The 22,225-nt window shown below is 40.1% G+C and overlaps 1 protein-coding gene across 1 annotated transcript; it reads left to right on the forward strand.

Moving 5' to 3' along the window:
* Positions 1-229: 229 nt before the first annotated feature.
* Positions 230-21,357, forward strand: nckap1l (NCK associated protein 1 like). The gene is made up of 31 exons (XM_085275229.1): positions 230-406; positions 1,592-1,702; positions 2,097-2,189; positions 4,970-5,026; positions 5,335-5,477; positions 5,772-5,862; positions 6,269-6,406; positions 6,807-6,855; positions 9,997-10,153; positions 10,571-10,627; positions 10,724-10,820; positions 11,011-11,120; positions 11,343-11,475; positions 11,583-11,664; positions 11,778-11,836; positions 11,929-12,074; positions 12,193-12,325; positions 12,729-12,848; positions 13,240-13,379; positions 14,006-14,137; positions 14,893-15,111; positions 15,313-15,443; positions 16,704-16,801; positions 17,308-17,401; positions 17,794-17,876; positions 18,142-18,222; positions 19,140-19,233; positions 19,332-19,448; positions 20,022-20,131; positions 20,636-20,725; positions 20,955-21,357. Exons 1-31 carry the CDS (start codon positions 317-319, stop codon positions 21,069-21,071), a joined length of 3,372 nt encoding a protein of 1,123 aa, XP_085131355.1. The 5' UTR covers positions 230-316; the 3' UTR covers positions 21,072-21,357.
* Positions 21,358-22,225: the final 868 nt, after the last annotated feature.

Here is a 22,225-nt window from a genome sequence, read left to right on the forward strand (position 1 = left end):
AAAGGAGGTGATGAGCACTGCACACAACAAAGGAGTGCATCAGTGTAAGTTTAACAGTAAGATAACACCTTTTGCCATTAATTCACAAATCAGTATCATTTTTTCTTACAATTTTTTTTGCAGTTGTCATTTTGGCATATAATTATCACAACATGCGTAATTCACACTCTCTGCTCTGTCAGTTCCTGTCTCCACCTACACCATGTGACTTGTCAGAGGGTGAGGCACTTGTGTGCACTTGTTTCACAGGGTTCAACCGCTACGCAGGACTAGGCCAAGGCTTGGACGGAGGGAGAGGCATCTTGTGCCCAGAGCCATGGACTACCAGCAGAAACTGGCTGAAAAACTCACCATCCTCAATGAGAGAGGAAATGGGGTGCTGATACGAATGAACTACATTAAGAAGGTGAGGGGAAAAAGAGGAAGAGTTAAGAGACAAATGGTGTGAACTACAAAGAGGAGAAATAAGGAACTTCTTGTTCATTTTATTTATTTTGGTGTAAATATGAGTTATCAAATGATAAAAATGTATCTAAGAGCAAACACGTAAGCACACACTGATTCAGTGCTTAGCGGTAAATTCGATTTGAAGTTATTGTGAATCATTTTCCTTTCAGTTTCCTGACAACCTTTACAAAGCAGTGATAGGTTCACTGTACAGATCACATCCTTATAGCAACAATAAAAACAATAACAATGTTTGCTAATAGTTTAAGAGCTGAACATGTTTCATTTTTAATGCACGGAAGTAACAAACTTCAAACAGGAGCTATACCAGTACAGATGACATGAAATTTACAAATTCTCAAACTCAGGAGGGTTTTCTGAAGGTGGAGTTTAAACTCTGGCTATGAGATATAGAGATATAGAGATATAAAGATATAAACTATGAGCTGGGGGAACTGCTTTGTGTGTTTACTGGCTTTGCAAGATGGGAAAACTGTCAACTGAGGCTCTAGCTGAATGTATTTTTGAGGAGAGGAAGTGCAAACAGGAAGTTGGTCTGTGCTGTCAGTCAACTCAAATTTCAGTTACTTTGAACATAAAGCTGTAAAACTCCCACAAAAGCAGTAAAATTAGTGAACAAATAAAAATATACGATCATTTTAGCCACATGTGTGTCGATAGCGTGAGTCTTGGCAATTGTAAAATGACTGGAGAGACTAATGGATTCACACCGACAACCAACACATTTCGAGAAACGGCATGCAGTTTGCATCCATGTGCATGCTATTCATCAAGGGGAAGTGGATAAACAGCTGAGACTTCAGCAAAACCCCAACAAATGCATTTTTCCACTTCTGCCCTCACACTTGTGAGCTTTGAGTGAAGCCTTTTGCTCTCAGCTTCTAAACAGCCCTGCGGGAACAGTTTTATGTTAATGATCTTGCTCAAGAGGTTGTTTAAAGGGGTAGTGAAAGCAAAGCCAAGTTACTTTAATTGTTTTCTTGTCATTGGCATTTTCTACCTATCGTCAAGCGGCTCTTAAAAATAAAAACAAAAAATAAAAGCTATGAAACTGAAATGTGAAAACATGACATAGAATAGATTGTACATGTTCCTGTCCTTAATCTCCACACCTCTCATCTAGACATGTGGAGATCCCAAACTGCGGCCCTCCTTCCTGACAGATAAGGCCATGGAATCTGCCATCAAGTATATCAACAAGAGATTCCCCAACATCGACTACAGGGGAAACATTGTAAGTGCAAACCGCTTTTGTTCAAGCGTATTTTTCCCCGAATGTTCGTCTCTATGTTTTTCTTCTTGTTTTGTCGGCTTGTGTTCATAAAGGTTCTGTTTCTTGAAATGAAAATGAAAACATCATTAAATATGCCAGAAAGTGCTTTGCTTGTGTTGTACCAGAAAGATTAACGTGCGAAAATGAAAGTTTGAGCTCTCGAGAACATAAAATTGATTTATGAAAGCAGCACTTCTGTGTTTTTTTGCAGTGCACTGTAAAGTATTTACCAATTTGCTGATGTTCTTTATGTATTATGTTCATGTATTTCTTGTAATTCATGAATCACTATCAACCACAGAGGAAGTTAAACATCACCTCACATCTAACCTCTGATGTCTCCATTATTGTTTAGCAAAATCTGACCAGCATCCAGCGCCAGAAATCAGAAGTGCTGTCCAACACAACGAGCTACTACGAATCTTTCCTGGATGTCATTGAATTCAGGGTGAATATAGTTGTTTTTCATCATCTCACATTCATTCACATTTAAAATCTCACAGTTGTTTTTTGATATTGAGTATGTTATTGAAACACAATATATGATAATTGAAAAAGTGAAAGTTAATCACACTGAAAATTACTTGTGCATCATTTCTTATGTAGAACTGTGAAGACATCTTGAGCCGCCGCTCATTTCTTTATATTTTGCTTTTAAAGAACCCGACTTTCTTATAATTTTTTAAAATTGTCTTGAGCAATAGTTCTGCAGGCTTTCTGGAGGTTATTCAGACTCTGTCATGGTTGTGCTGTGTGGCAGGCAGGATGTAGGCCCCAAATGCAGGATACAGACAGAATAATTAACAAAAAGGCAGCAGCTTTATTGCTGGAAAATACACACTAACACTAGGTACATGATCACTGAAAAAGAAACAAACAAAAGATTAACTTGAACTAAGAATCATGCACTTAACTACAAATGACAAGACTTGACATCATATGATGTGGCCAGGGAACCTGGCACTTATGCAGGAACACACAGCAAATGAAGAGGACGCAACAACAAACAGGGGAAGACTGAGGACTTAAATACACAGGCAGGATAATGAGAGGATGGGAAACAGGTGGAAACACAGCTGGGACAAATCAGACAAAAATAAGACAAAGGGGAAGCAAAACTGAACACACTAACATAGCATATGCACAGAGACACGGACTTGACACAGAGGCATGAGTGACTGGATATGAAATGTGGAACACAAGGAGGACACGGTGACTGAAACTAGAAGCTAAAAACAAATATAATGTGAACAGAAAACCATCAAGAGAACAAAACCATGACTAACAATAATTGAGGGATAGAAATTAAACACAAAACACTGGGCTACAGACCCAGTGCCGTGACAGTGCCTCTTAAAGTTTTTCTTTGGCTGCTTTTTCACTCATTTTCTGTTCCGTCCAGACGTTGTACCTGATCCCTTTCAGAGGAATACTTTTGTTTGTTAAGCCACGTAACATTGACCTATGAATCATTCAAGAATAAAAAAGACACATAAATCAAGGGCTGAACAAGCATCTACACATAAACCAATTTTTATCTTGTTGGAAAGAACAGCTTTTTCTTATGTCTTTAGTTGAATCTATAAAAAATACTAAAGATAAGCATAAAATCAAACCAACAAAATGAATCTCAAAGAAAATTAGCCAAAAACCTGGCACATATATGATGAAGTCCTCAAGAAACAGGAAAAAAATCCAACAGAGACCTGGATTAGAATCCGAGACGTGCACCTGGCTCTTCAGTTCATCCATCTACCAAAGTCCCATCAGATATCATGGTGGAACTGAAAATCAGTGAGAGTGATGAACTTAAATCTGGAAGGAGAAGATCAGCAGAGAGGTACAACAGCGAGTGTCCATAGTGATCTATAACACATGGTGGAGGCTCTGTCATAGTTTCAGCAGTGCTGTTGGGGATCTTGTGATTTCAGGCCACCATGGAAAGTCTCTGATTGACAACAGATGAATTTTTCAGCTTAGCAAACACACTGTGACCTGAACAGAAAAATATACAGTGGAACATTATCAGTCATGGACTGTCCTCCCCAGAGCCAGGACCTCAACATTACTGAGGCAGCGTGGGATCATCGGGAATGGAACAAAGGGCATCCAGAATCCTAAGAGGACATTTGTGATGTCCTTTGAGAAGCCTGACCTATTCCTGAAGACGACTTAACCTCCTAGGACCTGGCGTCCACATATGTGGACATCACATTTTGGGTTATTTAGACCAAAATACTGAATTTTGCTCTAGAAGGGCCTGATAGCCACTTACGAGGACATTATACTGCTACTGTTCTATCAAAATTTTAAACGAATATCCTCATATTTGGCTCTTTTTTTTCCTTAAAAACAAAAATAAGGTTAAAAAAAAATCTGGTAATTCTTTGTTTTTACATTCATCGGGCCCCAAAATGACCAAATATCAAAGAAAAATTAAAAATACATGCCATGGAAGAGTTTGGGTCTTAGGAGGTTAAAGAAATTACAAGACAGTCTGAGAGATTTCAGCCTGTGTTGAAGAATAAAGGCGATCATACTGAATATTGACTTACAAGCTCTTTATATTTGTACAAACTCAGTTTTGGCCTTATTTGTGGTATTTCTATGTGTTCTTGCATACGGTTATAAATCGTTGAACCCATTTCCTGGTTTCATAGCAAAATATAGGATATAGAAGAAATGAGTGGTGGCTCAAGACTTTCACTCTACTGCATAAGAAAAGACAAACCTGAAAATAGAGCGCAGTGCCGGCGGTCGTAAACAGAGTGACGTTTGTCTCGTTGTTCGCTCTGCACATTCACTATTTCAGACCTTTTGTTATTAGAATACATTTACATATAGAGTGGTTTATTGTGACCTAAGAAAGAAATTGATTATATTGCATACACCGAGGGCAGTTAGCTCATTGTGGTTTTAACACCTTTCTCAAAATATTCATTTTTCTCTGTGTGGAGGTTGCAGCAATGCCAAGACAAAAATAAAATAATAATACAGCCCTGTTGGATAGTAGTGCCACCAACTATCCTGTGTTACAATCAAACTCCTTGTCCGATCAATTGCAGTTTGCCTTATAAGTGATTGAGAGTATCATGATTGTAAGACTTCAATCATGATACAAATTATTCATGATTATAAATTTTTCTTTAAACTTTATAATGACCAAAGGCAAATTTTCTTATTATGCAGGTCTGTCATTTGTAATCCAATCCTCCTTTTTCCATTCAGGACCATGTTTATGAGTTGCTGAACACCATAGACGCCTGTCAGTGTTTCTTTGATATAGTAAGTATTTACTCTGTGGGTAGTGTTTCGATGAAAACATTAAAGTTGTTACCTGTTCGCTTTGGTCACCAGTCACTCTGATACTGCTGCTGTGTTTCTTATTCCTGCAGCCTGATTACACATTGCACATTATGTTGCTTTTTCTTCTCACGCCCGAGCTTCATCTTCTTCTGCTATTGCCACATTTAAAATTGCACCTGTTCTTTATATTTCACACCAAACCCATCCAAAATAATCTTTTTGCCTTTAATATGTGATATCTGAAATGGAACGTAGAGCAAATGATGACACTAAAATTGTGATTTCAGACAACCAACTTTGACTTCACCAAAAACTACTTGGATCTGATCATCACGTACACCTCCGTTATCATCACGCTCTCTCGCATCGACGATAAGAAGGCCCTGGTGGGAATGTTCAACTGTGCCCACGAGATGACGAATGGAAGCAGGTGGGGAAAAGATGGACGCCTCAGCAAACGTCGTGCAGCTTTTTAAAGTGGCTGCAAACAATTTCAAGTGCTAAACGCTTCATCCACAAATACTCCAATTTTTCTAATCATTATAATACATTTGAACTTTAAGCATTAGTTACTACTTACTTTAAAAGCCGCACTTTGTTTGGCTAATGCAGATGTTTTTATTCTCATTAAAACCTTGTAAGTTGGATTAAAATAGTACTGTGCTGCACTGGTATTGCAGCTTTGCTGCTCTTGTCATGCCTCCACTGAATGTGACCCCTACAGTGACCCCTCCTACCCTCGGCTTGGCCAGATGTTTCTGGAGTATGATCATCCCTGGAAGAAGCTCACGGAGGAGTTTGGCCCTCATACAAAGGTAAATTCAAAAATGTGTCATTAGCTGTCCAAGTACAAAGGTAAACTTTAAATACAGTAAAGTATGCAAAATGCTAGTTCTTTTATATAAAAGGTGTTTTTCTTTTTTCCCTGCACCTGAACAACCCAACTTCTTTTATGCCTTCACCACTCTATGAAACAAAAACGTTTTATTATAGTTTGCCTTTTTCTCCACTATTTTGTTTTTCAATGATGAACCATTAAAAGGGTTTACTCATGGGTTATCTTGAAATATGCCCGTGTGCGTGCAACAAAACAAATTACCATTTATCAGGTTTTTAAAGCATTGCCTTCTCTCAGAATTTCGTCCTTTTGGCTTTTAAAATGTTCTCATATCCATCCGTCTTCCTCACTCGGTGTCCTTTGCACCTCTATCCCTCTGTCAGGCTGTGACAACAGCATTGCTTTCGCTGAAGATGGTCTACCCACGGAGGAACCTGCCAGCAGAGCAGTGGCGAAGCGCCCAGCTCCTCAGCCTGCTCAGTGCTCCAGCTGCCATGCTGGACTCAGCCTGTTGTGACACTGTGAGTCTCATTTCCTCTCATACCCTCAACTCCTGTTTTGAAATAGTGAGACGAGGTGTAGAGAAATATGACAATGTTTTACTACCAGCATAAGAGTGAATGCATTTATTCAGGTTATTTATGTGAGTTCTGTTTTTATTCTGCATCTTTAAAACACTTAATTATGAAAACTGTGTGCCTTTAGCTTTTTTCTGCTTATGCCCCAACTTTTTTTTATATTGAATATACTTTGTCTTGTATAAAAATCTACACTTTGGAAGGCAGCGAATACTCCTGCAAATGAAAAAGGACCAAAACACAGTATAGAAAAGGGATGTATAACAGCTGAAGTAAAGACTTTATTCATGTTGCCAACAGTAAATGAGTCTGTGGGAGTTAATAAGTTGGTTGTCTTCTACAGATGGCGTGCGAATACCTGTCTATGGAGACAATGGAGCGTTGGATTATTAGTAAGTGTTTCTATATTTCCAATTTAAATGTATTTGTTACAGAATTTAAGTGGTTTGAGAACCTATTGGATATACCCACATGTAACACACATGAGAAAAATGGGTGCACAGTAATAGTTAAGCCACCCCTCATTTATTTATGATTTTGTGAGGAAAATGGGAAATAGATGCAGTGATTTATAGAAACGTGCAAACATGAATGAAAACACAGCATGTAAGTTAAAAATTGAGTATGTACACTTCTAAGGAACCTGGGCTCTCTGTCTTGTCATTTCTTTAAGTAGTCTTCCTTCTCTCACCCCAAATGGTTGCGGCAGATGGCCCCGCCCCTCCCGGAGCCTGTTTTTCCTGGAGGTTTCTTCCTGTTAAAAGGGAGTCTTTCCTTTCCAATGTCGCCATATGGGGGTCATATGGTTGTCGGGTTTTCTCTGTTTCTATTATTATAGGGTCTACCTTACAATATAAAGCGCCTTGAGGTGACTGTGTTGTGATAAACAACACTGTAGAAATAAAGACTAATTTGAGGCTCTTCAAAGGGTTCAAAGCTCTTCTTTGGACGATGCCTGTCTTTTGTTCTGTTCTGTATTAAAATGATCCCACACTGCTCCAGTGATGTTGAGGTCCGGGCGCTAATTCAGCACACCTCAGCCTCTGTTCCCTGTTGCCCTTCATGAGAATGGCTTCTTGTCTTCCACAGACACCAATTCTAATGAAGGTTCAGCAAACAGCTGATGGTTAAACTGAAGCTCTAGATGCGTCTCTGAGGTCCTGTGTCATATCTTTGTTGGCTTTTTTTTTGCATCATTTCCTAAGATCGTGACTTTCAGATACTGTTTGTCTTCTGTAGATAGTAGTTTAATCAGGCCTGGTCCTTCTTTTGTAATTCACTTTTCCAGTTTCCTCATTTTTTTTTAAGGACATACTGCACACCATCCCGGGACTAGCCAAGCTTTGGACTCATAGCACTAACGAGATGGTAACAAACTGTGTTTGTTCCCTAGGTATTGGGATACAGTGTAAATGTAAATAAAAACATGATTCAGTGATTTGCAAATCTCATAAACCCATTTTTATTCACATGTGGAACACAGAAAACATATCAAATGTTCCAACTGAAAAAATTACGAAAATAATAGATTAATTTTGAATAGGGTCATTTTTCCCCACTGTGCAGCACCACTCTTCTTTTAACAACAGTAAACATCTGGAGCTGAGGAGAGCAGCTGCTGAACTTTAGGAAGAGGAATGTTGTCCTGTTCTTATCTGATATTGGATTCCAGCTGCTCCACAGTCCTGGGTCTTTTTTGTTGTATTTCTCGGTTGGTGAAACGTCTGGAGACAGGCTAGTTCAGCACTCGGACTCTTCTACAGCATGAAGCCATGCTGCTGTATTAGATGCAGTATGTGGTTGTCATGATTCGGCTGTGTGCAGGCAGGAATTGGACCCAAACGCAAACTCAAGGGAAACAGGACTGAACTCAAAATGCCAGCTTTTATTGCTGAACAGAAAACTTTACCAAACCTAAACTGGGAAGATTCTAAGAAAACACACACAGGGAGCCGCAGAGAGAAACACACAGCATGAAGGAGGACACAATGCTGAACGCAGGAAGACAGAGGACTTAAATACACACAAGAAGTTATCAGGACAAGTGGCAACACATGGGGAAACAGCTGACACACATGAACATAACGACATCACAGGGGAAATGTAAAACTAAACGCAGGAACACAGGACCTCTTTCAAAATAAAACAGGAAACATAATGAAACACAGACGACATGAACTTAACAAAAGACATGAAACACATGAAGGGCAAGAAAGACTTAACACTAGGGTTGCCAACTCCTTGAAAAATAAATAGGGGACACCTCGTGGCCAGGGTTGGGCGACCTGATTGTCTTCACCTTTGCCAGTGTGGGGAATTTTTTAGCTCTTTTTCTTGTGTGTGAAATTATTTTTTTAACCATTTGATAAAATGCGTCCCTTTTCAGCTCAATACTTTTGTTTCCAAATACGGAACGATTCCGTTTTTCAAGGGACGGTTGGCAACCCTACTTAACACAGGGGTTGAAAACACAAAGGGAATGTAATAAACAAATGAACTTCACCAACTTAATGAGCTTAAACAAACATCAACTTCCAAATAAACTAAAACGCTGGGTCGACAGACCCAGGAACATGACAGCGGTTTAACATTGTCGCACTGAAATAAAGTCTTCCCTGAAAAAGTCATTATCTGGATGGGAGCATATGTTGTTCTGCATTGTTGGTGCCTTTCTAGATGTGCAAAATGCCAATTTCACAGACACTCATAACACTCATAACCATCAGAAATGCAGACTTTTGAACTGACCTTGACATCAAGATGGTTTCTCTTCTCTTTAGTCCAGAGGATGTGGTGTCCATGTTTTCCAGAAAGAATTTCAGATTTTGATTCCTCTAACCCAAAGCTTTCCACTTTGCCTCAGCCCATTTTAACGACTTCTGGCCCAGAGAAGAGGGCAGATGGGGGTATCCATCTATCCATCTTAACCTGCATTTGTGTGAACTGTGTCCACAGACAGTGATTTCTGGAAGTGTTCACGAATCATGCTCGTTTTTAATGAAGGGCCACCTGAGAGCCCAAACATCACGAGCACCGTATTTTAAATTTTGGCCGTGGTTTTGCACACAGAGATTTCTCCAGATTCTTGGAACCTTTTGATGTTTTTATGTAATCTTTGTGAAAGTTTTGAAATTTTACGTTAAGGAATATTATCCTGAAATTGTGCCACAGTTTGTGGATGCACTTTTTTGTATACTGGTGAATCTCTGTCTATCATCAACCCAGTTATGTTACAGAGTGTGGGAAATTTACCTTATTAGTTGTAAAATGCTCCTTCAGCTGTAGCTTTAGCATCAGTTATTTCTTCTATGATTTTCTTACCCACATTCCAGCTTTTCCAAGATGTGTTCTTGCCGTTAAATTCATACTTGCTATCTTAAAACGATACATTTTCTCAGCTTAAATATCAGATACTTTTGGGAATTCAAGTTGTGAAAAGAAAGAAAAGAAAGAAATATGTAACATAGTAACTAGCAGTATTCCTTCAGTTGTGTAGACTGTTTGATGACAGTTGCTAACTGTCCTTCCTGTAGTTGGCTTCCTGCTGTGCCACAGCAGCCTTAATTCAAACCAAGCCTCCCAGGAGCTGTGGAAGATGGGCCTGCGAAGCGGCATCTACCTGACCCTCACCAGAGATGAAGTCCTCAACATACACAAAGTGTCAGAGGACCTCTTCGACAACATTAAAGGGTATGCAGCCGATGCTGCTATAGTGTACTCTGCATTGGGGACTGTGAGAAAAAGCCCCTAATTAAGAAATCAGATCATGGGTATGAGATAATGCTATTCTGAGATTTCAAGCTGTCAAAGCTGACGACCAGAGCAGATTGGCTCCTTAACAGACTCGCACTGTAATTGAAATTAGGAATAGAGGGATAAAAGGTCAACAAGAAATGATAAGAAACAGATCTTTCTGTGATTGTGGTGTGATTTGCAGTATAATGTTTAGAGTATCCTCTTGATTTATAGTGCAGTATCTTTTCATATATTAATTTCTAATAAAAACTGAGACTGAGGTTAACATGAAGCTAATAAAGAAAATGAAGACACTTTGTCATTATCGCAGCAATATTTGATCTTATTAACATGTTTTTTCTTTTTCATCAGATACAACAAACGAATTGCAGACATCAAGGAATGCCGTGAGCATGTTTTAGTCAATGGGTAAGCCTGGCAGGAGACGGCATGTTTTTATTTCATATATTTTATCTGTGACATGAGCTATAACACCAGTAACCTTGTGTATTTTTCTCTGGATAGCGGGGCCATGCACAGAGAGAGGCGGCATTTCCTCAGAGGGGCATTGAAGGAATTATGTAAAGTTCTGGAGGATGAGCCTGGACTTCTGGGACCTAAGGTAGACCAGTAACGTCGTTATTGCAAGATCTTTCACAAAGACACATTCACATTGTGATAATTGGCCGTAGACATCACACATCCAGCAGTCTCACATTTCATGGTAATTTAACTGCTACCAAACCAAATCTGAAACTTTTTCCTAACATTCATTTTTCTTCTGTGTTCTGTGTGCCAATCAAATCCCCAAGGCGCTGTTTGTCTTCATGGCTCTTTCATTTTCCCGTGACGAGATCCTTTGGCTCGTCAGACACTCTGAGAATATGCCAAAGTTAAAGGTTCCCGAGGACTACATTGACAAGTAAGTGCAGAGAAAGTAAAGCGTGGCTATGGGCTGCTGTAGCTGCTAGTGATGCTGACGCTGGGCAGAGATCAGCAGCAGTGAAATAAATGAGGCATGCCACTCACAAAAAAAAACCTTTTTTGATTTGATACTGTATATCTGATCATGGCTTCAACTTTCAAATGACAGTTTTCTGTGTCCGTTCATTCTTTTCACGATTTTTTTTTTTACATTTTCCAGTCAGCTGGCTGAGTTGCTGTACTACATGGAGAAATTAAGAGGTCTAATGAGAAAGTACAACAACGTAGTTCAGCGTTACCATGTGCAGTACCTGGCACAGTTTGATGCCTTAGTTCTCAACGACACCATACAGGTACCTGAACGTAGGAGTATGTGTGTGAATATAAAGCAGTAGTTTAAAGCACACAGTGTTTTTTTTATTAGAGTGTTTATTAGAGTATTTTCTTTTTTCCATCGTAGAACATGTACGTGTGTCCAGAGGAGGAGTCAGTCCTAATGAGCTCGTTTGTTTCAACTCTCTCTGGTCTCTCAGTCAAACAAGGTAATCAAAAGCATTACTGAGCATTTACCTGTGAATAGACAAGGAAACAACCAAATAAAGACACTTATCAGTAACCAGAATTATAATGACCATGACTGGCTTTTCCCCTGCAGTGGACAACAAAGAGGAGTTTGATTTCAGGGCTCTTAGACTGGACTGGCTAAGATTACAGGTAAGCAAGTTTAATGCATAGACTGTGATGTAGAGTTCAGGTAAAATGCATGTTTGCAGCAGAAATCAGCGTCGCATCTTCATCTTTTTTAGGCCTACACAAGTGTGAATAAGGCCCCCCTTCCGCTAAAGGACTATCCCGACTTGGCAAAAGTGATGAACTTGACGCAGTTTCACACGAAGATGGTGGACGCTGTAGAAGAAATGCTGTATGAGACATCTGAGCTGTCCATCTTCTGGTCAGTCTTCTCTTCTCTTCTCTTCTCTTCTCTTCTCTTCTCTTCTCTTCTCTTCTCTTCTCTTCTCTTCTCTTCTCTTCTCTTCTCTTCTCTCACAACTCTTTTTTCTGTTTTACAGCTTCTACCCTCGTGTCTTTGAGAAGATGTTTACCCAGAGCAGCGAGGAGGTGACCATGAAGCGTTACCTCATGGCCTTCCCTTTGGCCTGTGCTCACTTCAGTCAGAGTGGAGACCCTCTCTGCCCAGAAGAGGTCAGTGTTCAGTTATCTTGCTGAGGAAGCTATAAATCACCAGCTAAAGGTGGTGAGGACAGCAGACATGATTGTTGATTTGTAGCTCTCGTGGTGAATCGTAGTTTATGACTGCTATAGCATGCATTATACATTGATGACAAAGTTAATAATTTTACACAGAAATCGAGACCTCTTTTTGTTGTGACTAAATGAGTGCAGATTTGTGCATTGTCTTTATCTATACTCTTTCCCAGCTCAGTCTGCAGTACTTAAGTTGATTAAAACAGCTCATTCAACAGTGTAGAGGTATTTGTGCTTTGACAGGTACCTGTCTGTATGTTTGCACATACCTTCCTCCATGTTCTGTGTTTTGTGTGCCAGCACACACACACACACACACTTGTGTTTCTTGTGTCTCCAGGTACAGGCAATGGAGAAGAGAAGTCTGCGCCTGTGTGTCACCTTCTTGGAGCAGATAGCCAAGCAGACCAGCACTGTTGTGTTAGAGATATGTGCTGAGCAGCGCAACCTCTGCGATCAGGTGAAGTCCCAGTCTATTTCAGGCTTTAAAAAACTAATTATCTAACAGATTTGCCCTGCCAAAATCCATATCCAAATGTAATCACACTTGCCATAGCTGGAGGCAGGGAACAGACTTGGGAATTTGAATAAAATGATAAGGCAGGTCTGCATTTCTGGATTTGATTAAGTCATGTTGTTTCTTTAATCCCTTGAGAAAAATGTGATGAAACGGTTACTTTTTGACAAGATTTCTGCAATGCGAATGAAAAGTTGCATAATGTGTTTTTGAAGATGTCACTTTATATTTGCATGGATTTAATTCTACCACCCTCCTTCTCTCTCTTTCTCAATCTGTCTTTGTCTTTCTCCTTTCTTTTTTGCATGCATTTTCCTACTTGATAACCCCTCAGCTGCTGCCGAAGCACTGCGCGGAGACCATCAGCGCTGCCCGATACAGAAAGCAAAAAAAGCAGATGCCAAAAAAAGGAGAGGTCCAAAAAGAAAAGCCAGGCGCTGAGAGCCTCAGGAAAGACAGGACGGTCGCTAACAAGTCAGCTTTCTTTTTGTTTGCCCTGATTATTTTCATCTCTTTCTCAACCATATGATTTGTTTTCACCTCTTCTGAACCGGCAGATGGTTTGAGTATGTCTAAATGAGTTTAGCTGACGCATCCCTATTACCCTCTGGAAATGCTTTTTTTTTTCAGCAGAGCTCGTTGAAGTCAAAGAGCAGTTGCATAATCACGCAAGAGAATCGGATCAAATCAGTTCTTTCACTGCCTCGCAAATTTCTTGCTTTTAGTTATTAGGAAAAGAGGATGAAAGTACTCTTTCGCAAGGTGTAATTGATTTTGGACTTTAAGTCCCTCTGAGGTGAATCAGTCAGGTGCTGAGTCAAGCCTTTAAATGTGAAAAACGAAGCACCATCGCCCTTTAGATAGAACACACAGCACTGTTTTACTGGCATTACATTTTATTTCAGTGTTTTCAGCGTCTGATCACATCGTGTAAGTAGCCAAATTTAGAAAGCTCATTAATAAAGTTGTAATTCTGTCAATTCATTTTTCCTCCCCTCAGCCTCAGCTTACACATAAACCAGATATGTTTTACAGTGTTATTGTTGAATATTTGTCTTTACAATTATACCCTCCCTTCTCTCTTGCCTCCTTTTTTCTAGCATGGACAAGCTGCACCTGATGCTGACAGAGCTCTGCTCCTGCTACAGTCTTTGCGGTGACTTTGTTGTTTTCGACCACATCGTTGTCCCTACAGAGTTCCTCATATCTCAACTTGAGACGCGTCTTTCTGAGTATGTGGGGATACGGGTTTTTATATACGAGCACATAGGAGCAGAAATCTAATGCTCACAATTGCTTTAATTGCAAAAAAAGATCTAATGTTAATTTATGCTATGCAAATATAACATTGTGCATATCAACACAATGCTCACTATATGTTAAAATTAGTTGAATGGGAGCTGCATGCATTCTGTTTAGAAGTGTCACCTCTATTATGAATAGAGCTTGCAGAAGTATTAAACCTAAAAAGTAATAATTTTTTTGCAGGACTTGACAGAGAGCAGAAAAAACCAGCAAGCCTTTGATTTTTCATTTGGCTCTTGTAAAGTGCCTTCTCCATCTCTGTAGTGAGCCCCACTTTCTCATCATTACAAGCTGTGTTCTACCAGCTTAAAATCTCAGAAGAGATTCATCATGTCCCTTGCTCTGTATCATTTCAGTGCTTATTGCTGTTTAGATTAGATTTTGGTACCAGGGTAACCCAGTGTTTCTCTGTATATACTTCGCTCAGTCTCGCTGCCTTAGCTGATGATTATCAGCGCACTTGACGATTGGCATGCTTTCAGTGATTAGTTGAAACTGTAAATAACGTCAAGGACAGAAAGTGAGAGAATGAAGGTCTTACAAAAAGAGAAAACTGACAGCGAAGCCCTGGAGCAGCGCCAAGTCACCATGGCTCGTTTAACCCATTTTAAGGTCCCATCTGTCCACCCTCAGTCCACTTCAGCCCAATGACAAGTGACGTTGGTTAAACATGTTTCTCCAGAATCATCGTGAGAATGACCAATTACAACCAGACCACCCAGGAGATTACCCGTCCCTCTGACCTCCTGGCAGGGATAAGAGCCTATGTAGCCAATCTGCACAGCCTCTCGTGCTACATCAATGTGGACGTCACCCGGCTGGTGAAGAGCGTACTGCTGCAGCAAACTCAGCCACTCGACTCCCACGGAGGGCAGACTATTACAACTCTCTACACAAACTGGTCTGTCTCATGTATAGGTGTATCTACTGTACTTAAACACACATATCAAAATACAGTGATTCATGTATAAAGTATATTAATTCCTGGACACTTGTAGGAAATGCATTACAAACAGAAACCCACTTTGCATACAGGTAAATCCTGCTGAGCTTCTATCACTTACCATATGTTTCTTGTTTTGTGGGTTTTCCTTTTATCCAGGTTCCTCGAGAGTCTTCTGCGCCAGGCTAGCAACTCCCTCATCGTCCACTGTCCTACGCTGCACTGCTTTATGAGCCAGGTTACTGACACGGAACCAAGTTTCAGAGCAGAGGAGTTCTCAGATATATCAGGTCAGCCTGGAGTTTGATTATTATAATTTAAAAAATTGTCCTACAAGCTGTGCCTTTTGCAGATTTTTGTGCTATCGCCTTCTTTTCACAAAAAATAAAAGTGAAAGCGAGGGTAAAAAAAAAGAATGTGGTAATGATGTATTTGGAAATATATTGTATAGTCTTATATTGCCCGGTTCGTTACGGGCTGGTAATTCAGAAGACATTTATCAGTGACTTGCAGGCCGTAGTATCCATAGCAACATATCCAACTTTTTATTATGAGCTTGTCACGCACTCGGTTCCTGTACTTAAGCTACAGTAGCCTGAATAATTTCAGTCACTTGGGTGTAATCTGAAAGCAGATCCCCCAGCTGACACTTTTTATCCTGTGACAAAGGACACGTTTTCATTTATTTATTTTTTTGTCTTTTTTCTTCATTTTTATCTTTTATTGGTTTTTGCCAAACCATGTTTGTATGCCTGATAGACTCAAAATAATTCCCCTGTGGAAGTTTAGTGATGGTGATTCCAGAGTACATGAGATGACTCACTCTGTTTAGAAAAATCACGTATGTCTCGTCGACTGCTGTGACGGCATGCAGAGGAAGCGCTATTGCACAAGAGGATGTGGAGCTTGTCACTGCGGCGGTGTGAAGTACTTTCTTGCACACGCTGTGTCATGCAGTTTATTCTGGCCCTGCTTGGATAATTTGAATTGCAGTATTACTTATCATCTCATCCACTTTTCCCTCCATACCTCATAATTATTCCAGCATGTCTCTCCTCCACACAACCTCCGGGTCCACCTCCACACCACCCCGCAGGAGTAATGTACCTCTTTATGACTACACTAAGGCTATATGCACTTCGCTAAAGACCTCGGCTCATGCATGCAAACATGTGCAGGATACAAAACACCCCCCCCCCCACACAATGACATCTTTGTTCTCTATATTTACTCCTCAGTGAGTATCTGTTTGCCTCAGAGTGAGTCACTTGCCTGTCCATGAACTATTTCCAATTTCAGCCACACACATCCTTATTTGTCCGTGTTCATTCAGAAGTCAAGTCGAGTGAACGGCCTAATAGCTGCAGTTGTTTCTGTCTCACTGACTCAGTTACACTCACAAATCAAATTTAAGCAGTGTCTTTTCTCATCTCCTCGAAACAAATACATCTTCATCTAAGCTTTCTTTTGTGAATCTGGCACCGCTTTAAACTGCTGTTGATCCCTTGCTTTTCACTATCCTTAAATTGTTCGTATTAACCTCTGAACAGAGTTACAGGCTCTGGCAGAGCTAATTGGTGCATATGGCCTGAAGTTTCTGAGCGAGAACCTGATGTGGCACATCACCTCTCAAGTCACTGAGCTTAAGGTACAGTATGAATCAGTGCAAATGTTTCAACGATTTTATTGTTTTCTTTTAGTATTTCAGTAAATGAGCATATTTTGTTTTAGGAAAGCACAGGTGTGGCTTTCATATCAGCATTTACTGCTTACGTCAGCATTTTTTGCTTTTGCTGATTGTGTGTATGCGGCGCACACAGTGCAGCAAGTGCAGTGCACTGTTTTTTATGTCTTGCATAAAGGCTTTTGAGGTCTGTTCACCAAGTTCTTTCAGTTCTCCTTGGTGGTTTTTCTGTAGTCTAGCAGAGAGGACAGACCACTAATAACACTTGTCTTCGCTCATGCTTTGGTGGAGAAACAATAGACTCTCACACATGAGAGAGGGGTTAATGCAGCTGTACTGTACTGGCTCACCACTTTACACCTATGATTGAAATGAAACGATGCTGCCACACAGCTCTTTCACACCTTTGACCTCTCCCTGTTTTAACATCCAACTGTTAGCACTTATTTTGCTTCCTTCTCTGCTGGTAGAAAATGGTGGTTGAGAACATGGATGTCCTGGTACAAATGAAGAACAACTTTGACAAACCTGAGGAAATGGTCAATCTGAAAAAGAGGCTGACAGGTGAGAACTGGAGGATGGAGCACAGCGAGGAGATAACAATTTAACAATGTACATATCCACACAACAACGATAAGTGGAAGACAATGGATGGATGGATGGATAATAATAATAATCGTGATAATATTAAAAATATACTGAACAGGAAATAAAAACTCTGTGTATAATCTTGTAAGTTGACCACCTTTACCTGAGTGGCATTCTTGTCCCAGTTTCACAAGTTCACCTGTTATAGTTTATAATAGCATGTTCACTTGAGCCATGATTAGCGACAGAATTGCCCACAGTAATGTAAACCATGGATTGTCTGCTCGTTCTACTTGTGCTTGAGTATGCATGAAACGCTGCAGGAGCACAGCTGTAAACCCCCCGATGTCCTTTATACGCACCTCTAGGTGGAGAGAACGTGCTGAAGAGGATGACCATCATCGGTGTGATTCTGTCCTTCAGAGCCATGGTCCAGGAATGCCTGAAAGATGTAATGTCCAACAGGATTATGATAAAATAACTTATCTTATGATGAAATTGATTAGAATATAGTTTAGATTCACTTCATTTCAAGGTTTTTTTCCCCATGATTCGTATAATTTTACACTAAAACGGCATTTCTTCTGCACTAGAATGAAGACTACACATGATAGATGAATAATAACTTCTCGAAAAAAGCTCTTAATATAAAAAGGTGTTTTTCTTTCTTGAGATATGATCTCAGTAATATTTCATCATATAACTCTATAATTTAGATCCTGCATAAACACTGCCCCTACCTGACGGGACCCATTCAGTGCCTGAGAGACTTCAGCAACCCTGAAGCTGACATCCAGGTAAATCCCAGCTTTTACCCTACAGCTAGAAAAACACATCCATATATGGAGATCTCACTCAAGAACGAATGTGTAGTAATCAAATTTTCATGGCCTGTGAATCATCACATCGCAGCTGATCGACCTTGGGTTGTGTCACTGTGGAAAAAATGAACACTGTTATTGTATTAACACTCCAAATGCAATGCAAATGTATCATTATTTACTTGTTTATGAGTATAGAATATAGCATGTACGGGTGCTCCATAATTTATATATTAAAATAACAGATGGAGAACAACAGTAGATCTGAGCTGGGGAGCTTAAAGAAACAACATTTTGGTAAAGTACCAAACATATTAAATTCCTTATCTCCCTCTGGACCAATCTGTGTGACTGTGACTCATGAACTCTCCCTCACTTTACTTACGTCTGGCTTCTGATTGAGGCTTGACAGCCGTGCCACAGTCCGGGGCCAGGATAACCCCAAAGACGTCAGCAGCCCCCTCATGCCTCTGTGAGAGAGTCTGATTGCTGCTGCAGCGTTGCTCTCTGAACCACATCAGTGGAAACATTTTGCCCAGACAGGCCAACCATGCATGCAACCAGAAATAGGGCAAGATCAAACGCCGTGTGTCAAGACAAAGACATCCACTGCCGACTTAGTGTAACTCCTTGGAAAGTAAACTGTTATTGCTGTGTTATGAAATGCAAAGCACAGATCAGGATCCCACAGTCTGCAGGAAATGCAGGAAATTTTAAACGTTTAAAATGAAGCATTAAATTTGAACTCTGACAAGCAAGTCATTAAATCATCGTTTTGTGTACCTAAAGGGGAAACTTTAGGGTAAAAAGGGAGATGCTGCATGCAAAAAAATTAAATGCACTCTATTCAAGCACCATCCACTTATTGTCTCTAATACTGTGTGACCTTACAGGTAACTCTGAGCATATATGAGCTGGCTTCTGCTGCAGGGCTACCATGTGATATCGATCCTAGCCTTGTTGCAGCTATTCGCAGCATGCAGACAGGTAACACTTAAACTATGATCAGCACCCCCGATATGGTGCATTGCACTTTAATGGCTTATTTAACTTTTTTCTTATACGTTTCACTTAAAAACCTGCAGATAACACATCCCCTGACGAGGAGCACAAGCTGTCCCGTTTGTTACTCGTCTACATTGCCGTGTCCCTGCCCCTATTAGCCCTCGACCCCAACTCGTTCTACAACCGAGAACACGGAGGTGAATATTTATTTGTTCCTTTCAGCTGCTTATCGTTTTTTGACCGAGATTATTCTCCAGGCTAATCTGTCCGTCTTCCTGTCATTATTTACCGGCTGCTGATAGTGTGTAAAAGAGGTACTCTGCCCTGAAACATGAGGCGTATTAGCATCTCTGTGTATCATACTTTCCAGTCTGGCATGGTCTGAAGCAAAGCATGTCAGTTAATGAGAAACACGTTTCTGTGAGGGACTTTTGTTTACAGATAACTTTGTCTGACGTGCATTGATACAGTTACTCTTGGCATGTGGCCCTGCTGACCCCAAGTGCCTGGCTCTGTGCCTAGACTAAAACATTAAGAGGAGCAATAGCTCAGATTTCCATCAAAGGGCAGAGTGGCATTTGTCACAGATTATTTTCTTTGCCTCGATTTTCCATTGACATGTTTGAAAAAAATGTGCCCTGTAAGCCAGAGGAAATATGCTCAGCATGCTTCCTCTTAAGTGTTCATTAAGTAAATTTTCCAAAACCGTTGGGCCTCAAATTCATCCTTTCTGTGGTAGTAATAGCTTTTTTTAATTTATATTTCTTTAGGCCACAACAACAACATCCACTGTTTAGCTAGAGCTATCAACCAGCTGGCTGCTGCCATGTTCACCATCCAGAACAAGAACATCGAGCAGCAGCTCAAAGAGTTTCTCCTGGTGAGTGACACAGATGCTGATTGTGATGTGGTTTGGACAAATACTGAATGATTTAAACCAATACTGAATAAATTAAATCCTGACTTTCACTATGTTTACACCCCAACTTTGAAAAGCTAATAAGTAAAACAACAAATATACAACACAAAAGATCAGTTAGACTGCCCGCACCATCATGCTGCATCTTTTTTATCAGACGTTGGCTGTTTTTTATGTGAAATGCTTGATGGGCTCTAAAAGTATTCTTAATAATTAAGTCTGCGAAGGAAAAAAACACACAAACAGTTCTTATCTCTCCTTACAACAAGTGGTGTAGGTGGAAATTGAGTCATAGCAAGAAATCATGAGAGCGGAAGGTTAGAAAACACTGAAACAAACAGCTTCACAGACAACACTCATCCAAGCTGATGCGTAGATTTTCAGCAAATGCAAAAGTCATATGGTGAAAGACAAATGAGGACAATTACAGCAAAAACGTCTTTTTGTCCTCGTGTCCTTCCACAGCTGGCCTCGTCCACGCTGCTTCAGTTGGGACAAAATGTGGAGAGAATGGAGATCAAAAACCGAGAGTCCATCTACCTGCTCCTGCACATGGTAGGTGTGGCAGCGTGTAGAGAATCATTCATGCGCTTTGAACTTACGGAGAGGAATCTGCAAGTTTATCATCTGACTAAATGGAAAAGCCTGTGGCTGTTAATTAGCTGAGGATTTTTTTCTCTTTACAATGACTGGTCAGACCTGCAGCGTCTTCTTTAATGCCTCTCTTCTTCAAAGCATTTATAATTGAACAATTAACGACTCCTTTTAAACCTCACTCACTTAGATCGTGGAGGAGTCTCCGTTCTTGAGCCAAGACATGCTGGAGAGCTGCTTCCCGTACGTTCTCCTCCGAAATGCCTACAGGGAGGTGTACAAGTCCTTCATTGTGACTCTGGGCTGAAGACCTTGTTAAAAATACTTTTCGTTTAACATTTATTCAGATTAATTTAATATGTGCTGTACTTTTTGACAATGTCAGTGTTATAGCGCTCAGTTTACATAATAACCTTTTAAAAAATCAGATGCATTTTGTAACATCCTCAGTATTATACTTTAGATACATCATGAGTACAATAATATATGTTTTTAAAATATAACCCCATCCAATCGTACATAAATCATTGCATACATAGATGCTGTATAACATTGTTTCTAACAACCTTTCCATGAATAAAGAGACAATAATACGCTTTTTGCCCTTTTTTCACGAGTATTCAACCCGAGTTCCTATTTCCAGTCTGTCCTCCATCCTCACTTGCCCTCATCCTCTCTCCCTGGATGATAGTCCTGTCCTCTCCATATTTCATGGACAGTTTAAATGATGCACTCCAGTTGTACGGAGCTGGAAGTGCTTGTTGCTAATTTTAGGTGGCCCTCACTGATTATATTTTTGCACTAACTATATTTGCCATGTCACACCATTCTTCCATTTTGCCCTCTCTTCGGTCTCCTCCCTGTCTATTCGGCACATGCTGCCGTTGTGTCTCTTTGGTTACCACAGTGGAGACGTGTGTGCTTGTGTGCGGTGTTTATGTGTACGTGCGCACACCGGGGACCGAGCCCTGTCACGGGAGCATGAGAGCTTCAGTCCCCACTATGAGGAACATTTATGGAGATGAATGTTCATGAATAAACTGCAAAATTATGAACAGAATTAATCTGTAAATGTGAAGAAATATTTTTCTGTGCATTAGACAGAAAAGCGGCCTTCCTTTCCTTTCATATTTTCATCACTTTTGTCCACAGAATAGCTACATATCAGGTGGAAGATTTGCTCATTCTTATTTCATCATGCTTCCCATTAAGCACCTACCCGCCTTGTAAGCTTCCTTTTCTATTTTTTTATTCTTCCTTATACTCGTAAAGATTTAATGGAGATTTTTCTTTGCCTGTGTAGTAGAGTGGCTCCTCTCTCTTCACTCAGTTTTGAAATAGAAGGTTTACAACACACTATAATGCTGCTATAACGTGAGCTAGATGCTGTTTGAAATCACTGGTTTAGGATTTAGCTTGTTTTATGAAAAATTTGATCAAAAGAACTTTTAAAAAAAGAAT

Source organism: Mchenga conophoros, linkage group LG5, assembly GCF_057382185.1.
Source record: "Mchenga conophoros isolate Kocher_MC1m ecotype Shallow Benthic linkage group LG5, M_conophoros_male_GT1.1, whole genome shotgun sequence".
Classification (NCBI taxonomy): Eukaryota; Metazoa; Chordata; class Actinopteri; order Cichliformes; family Cichlidae; genus Mchenga; species Mchenga conophoros.

What these genes read in the sequence shown, in the direction of transcription:
- nckap1l (XM_085275229.1), top strand. Translation starts at nt 317, where the DNA reads ATGGACTACCAGCAGAAACTGGCTGAAAAACTCACCATCCTCAATGAG. An exon ending in TCTGAGCTGTCCATCTTCTG is followed by an intron (nt 12,075 to 12,192) that starts GTCAGTCTTCTC and finishes TCTGTTTTACAG; the next exon opens with CTTCTACCCTCGTGTCTTTG. An exon ending in ACCCTGAAGCTGACATCCAG is followed by an intron (nt 18,223 to 19,139) that starts GTAAATCCCAGC and finishes GTGACCTTACAG; the next exon opens with GTAACTCTGAGCATATATGA.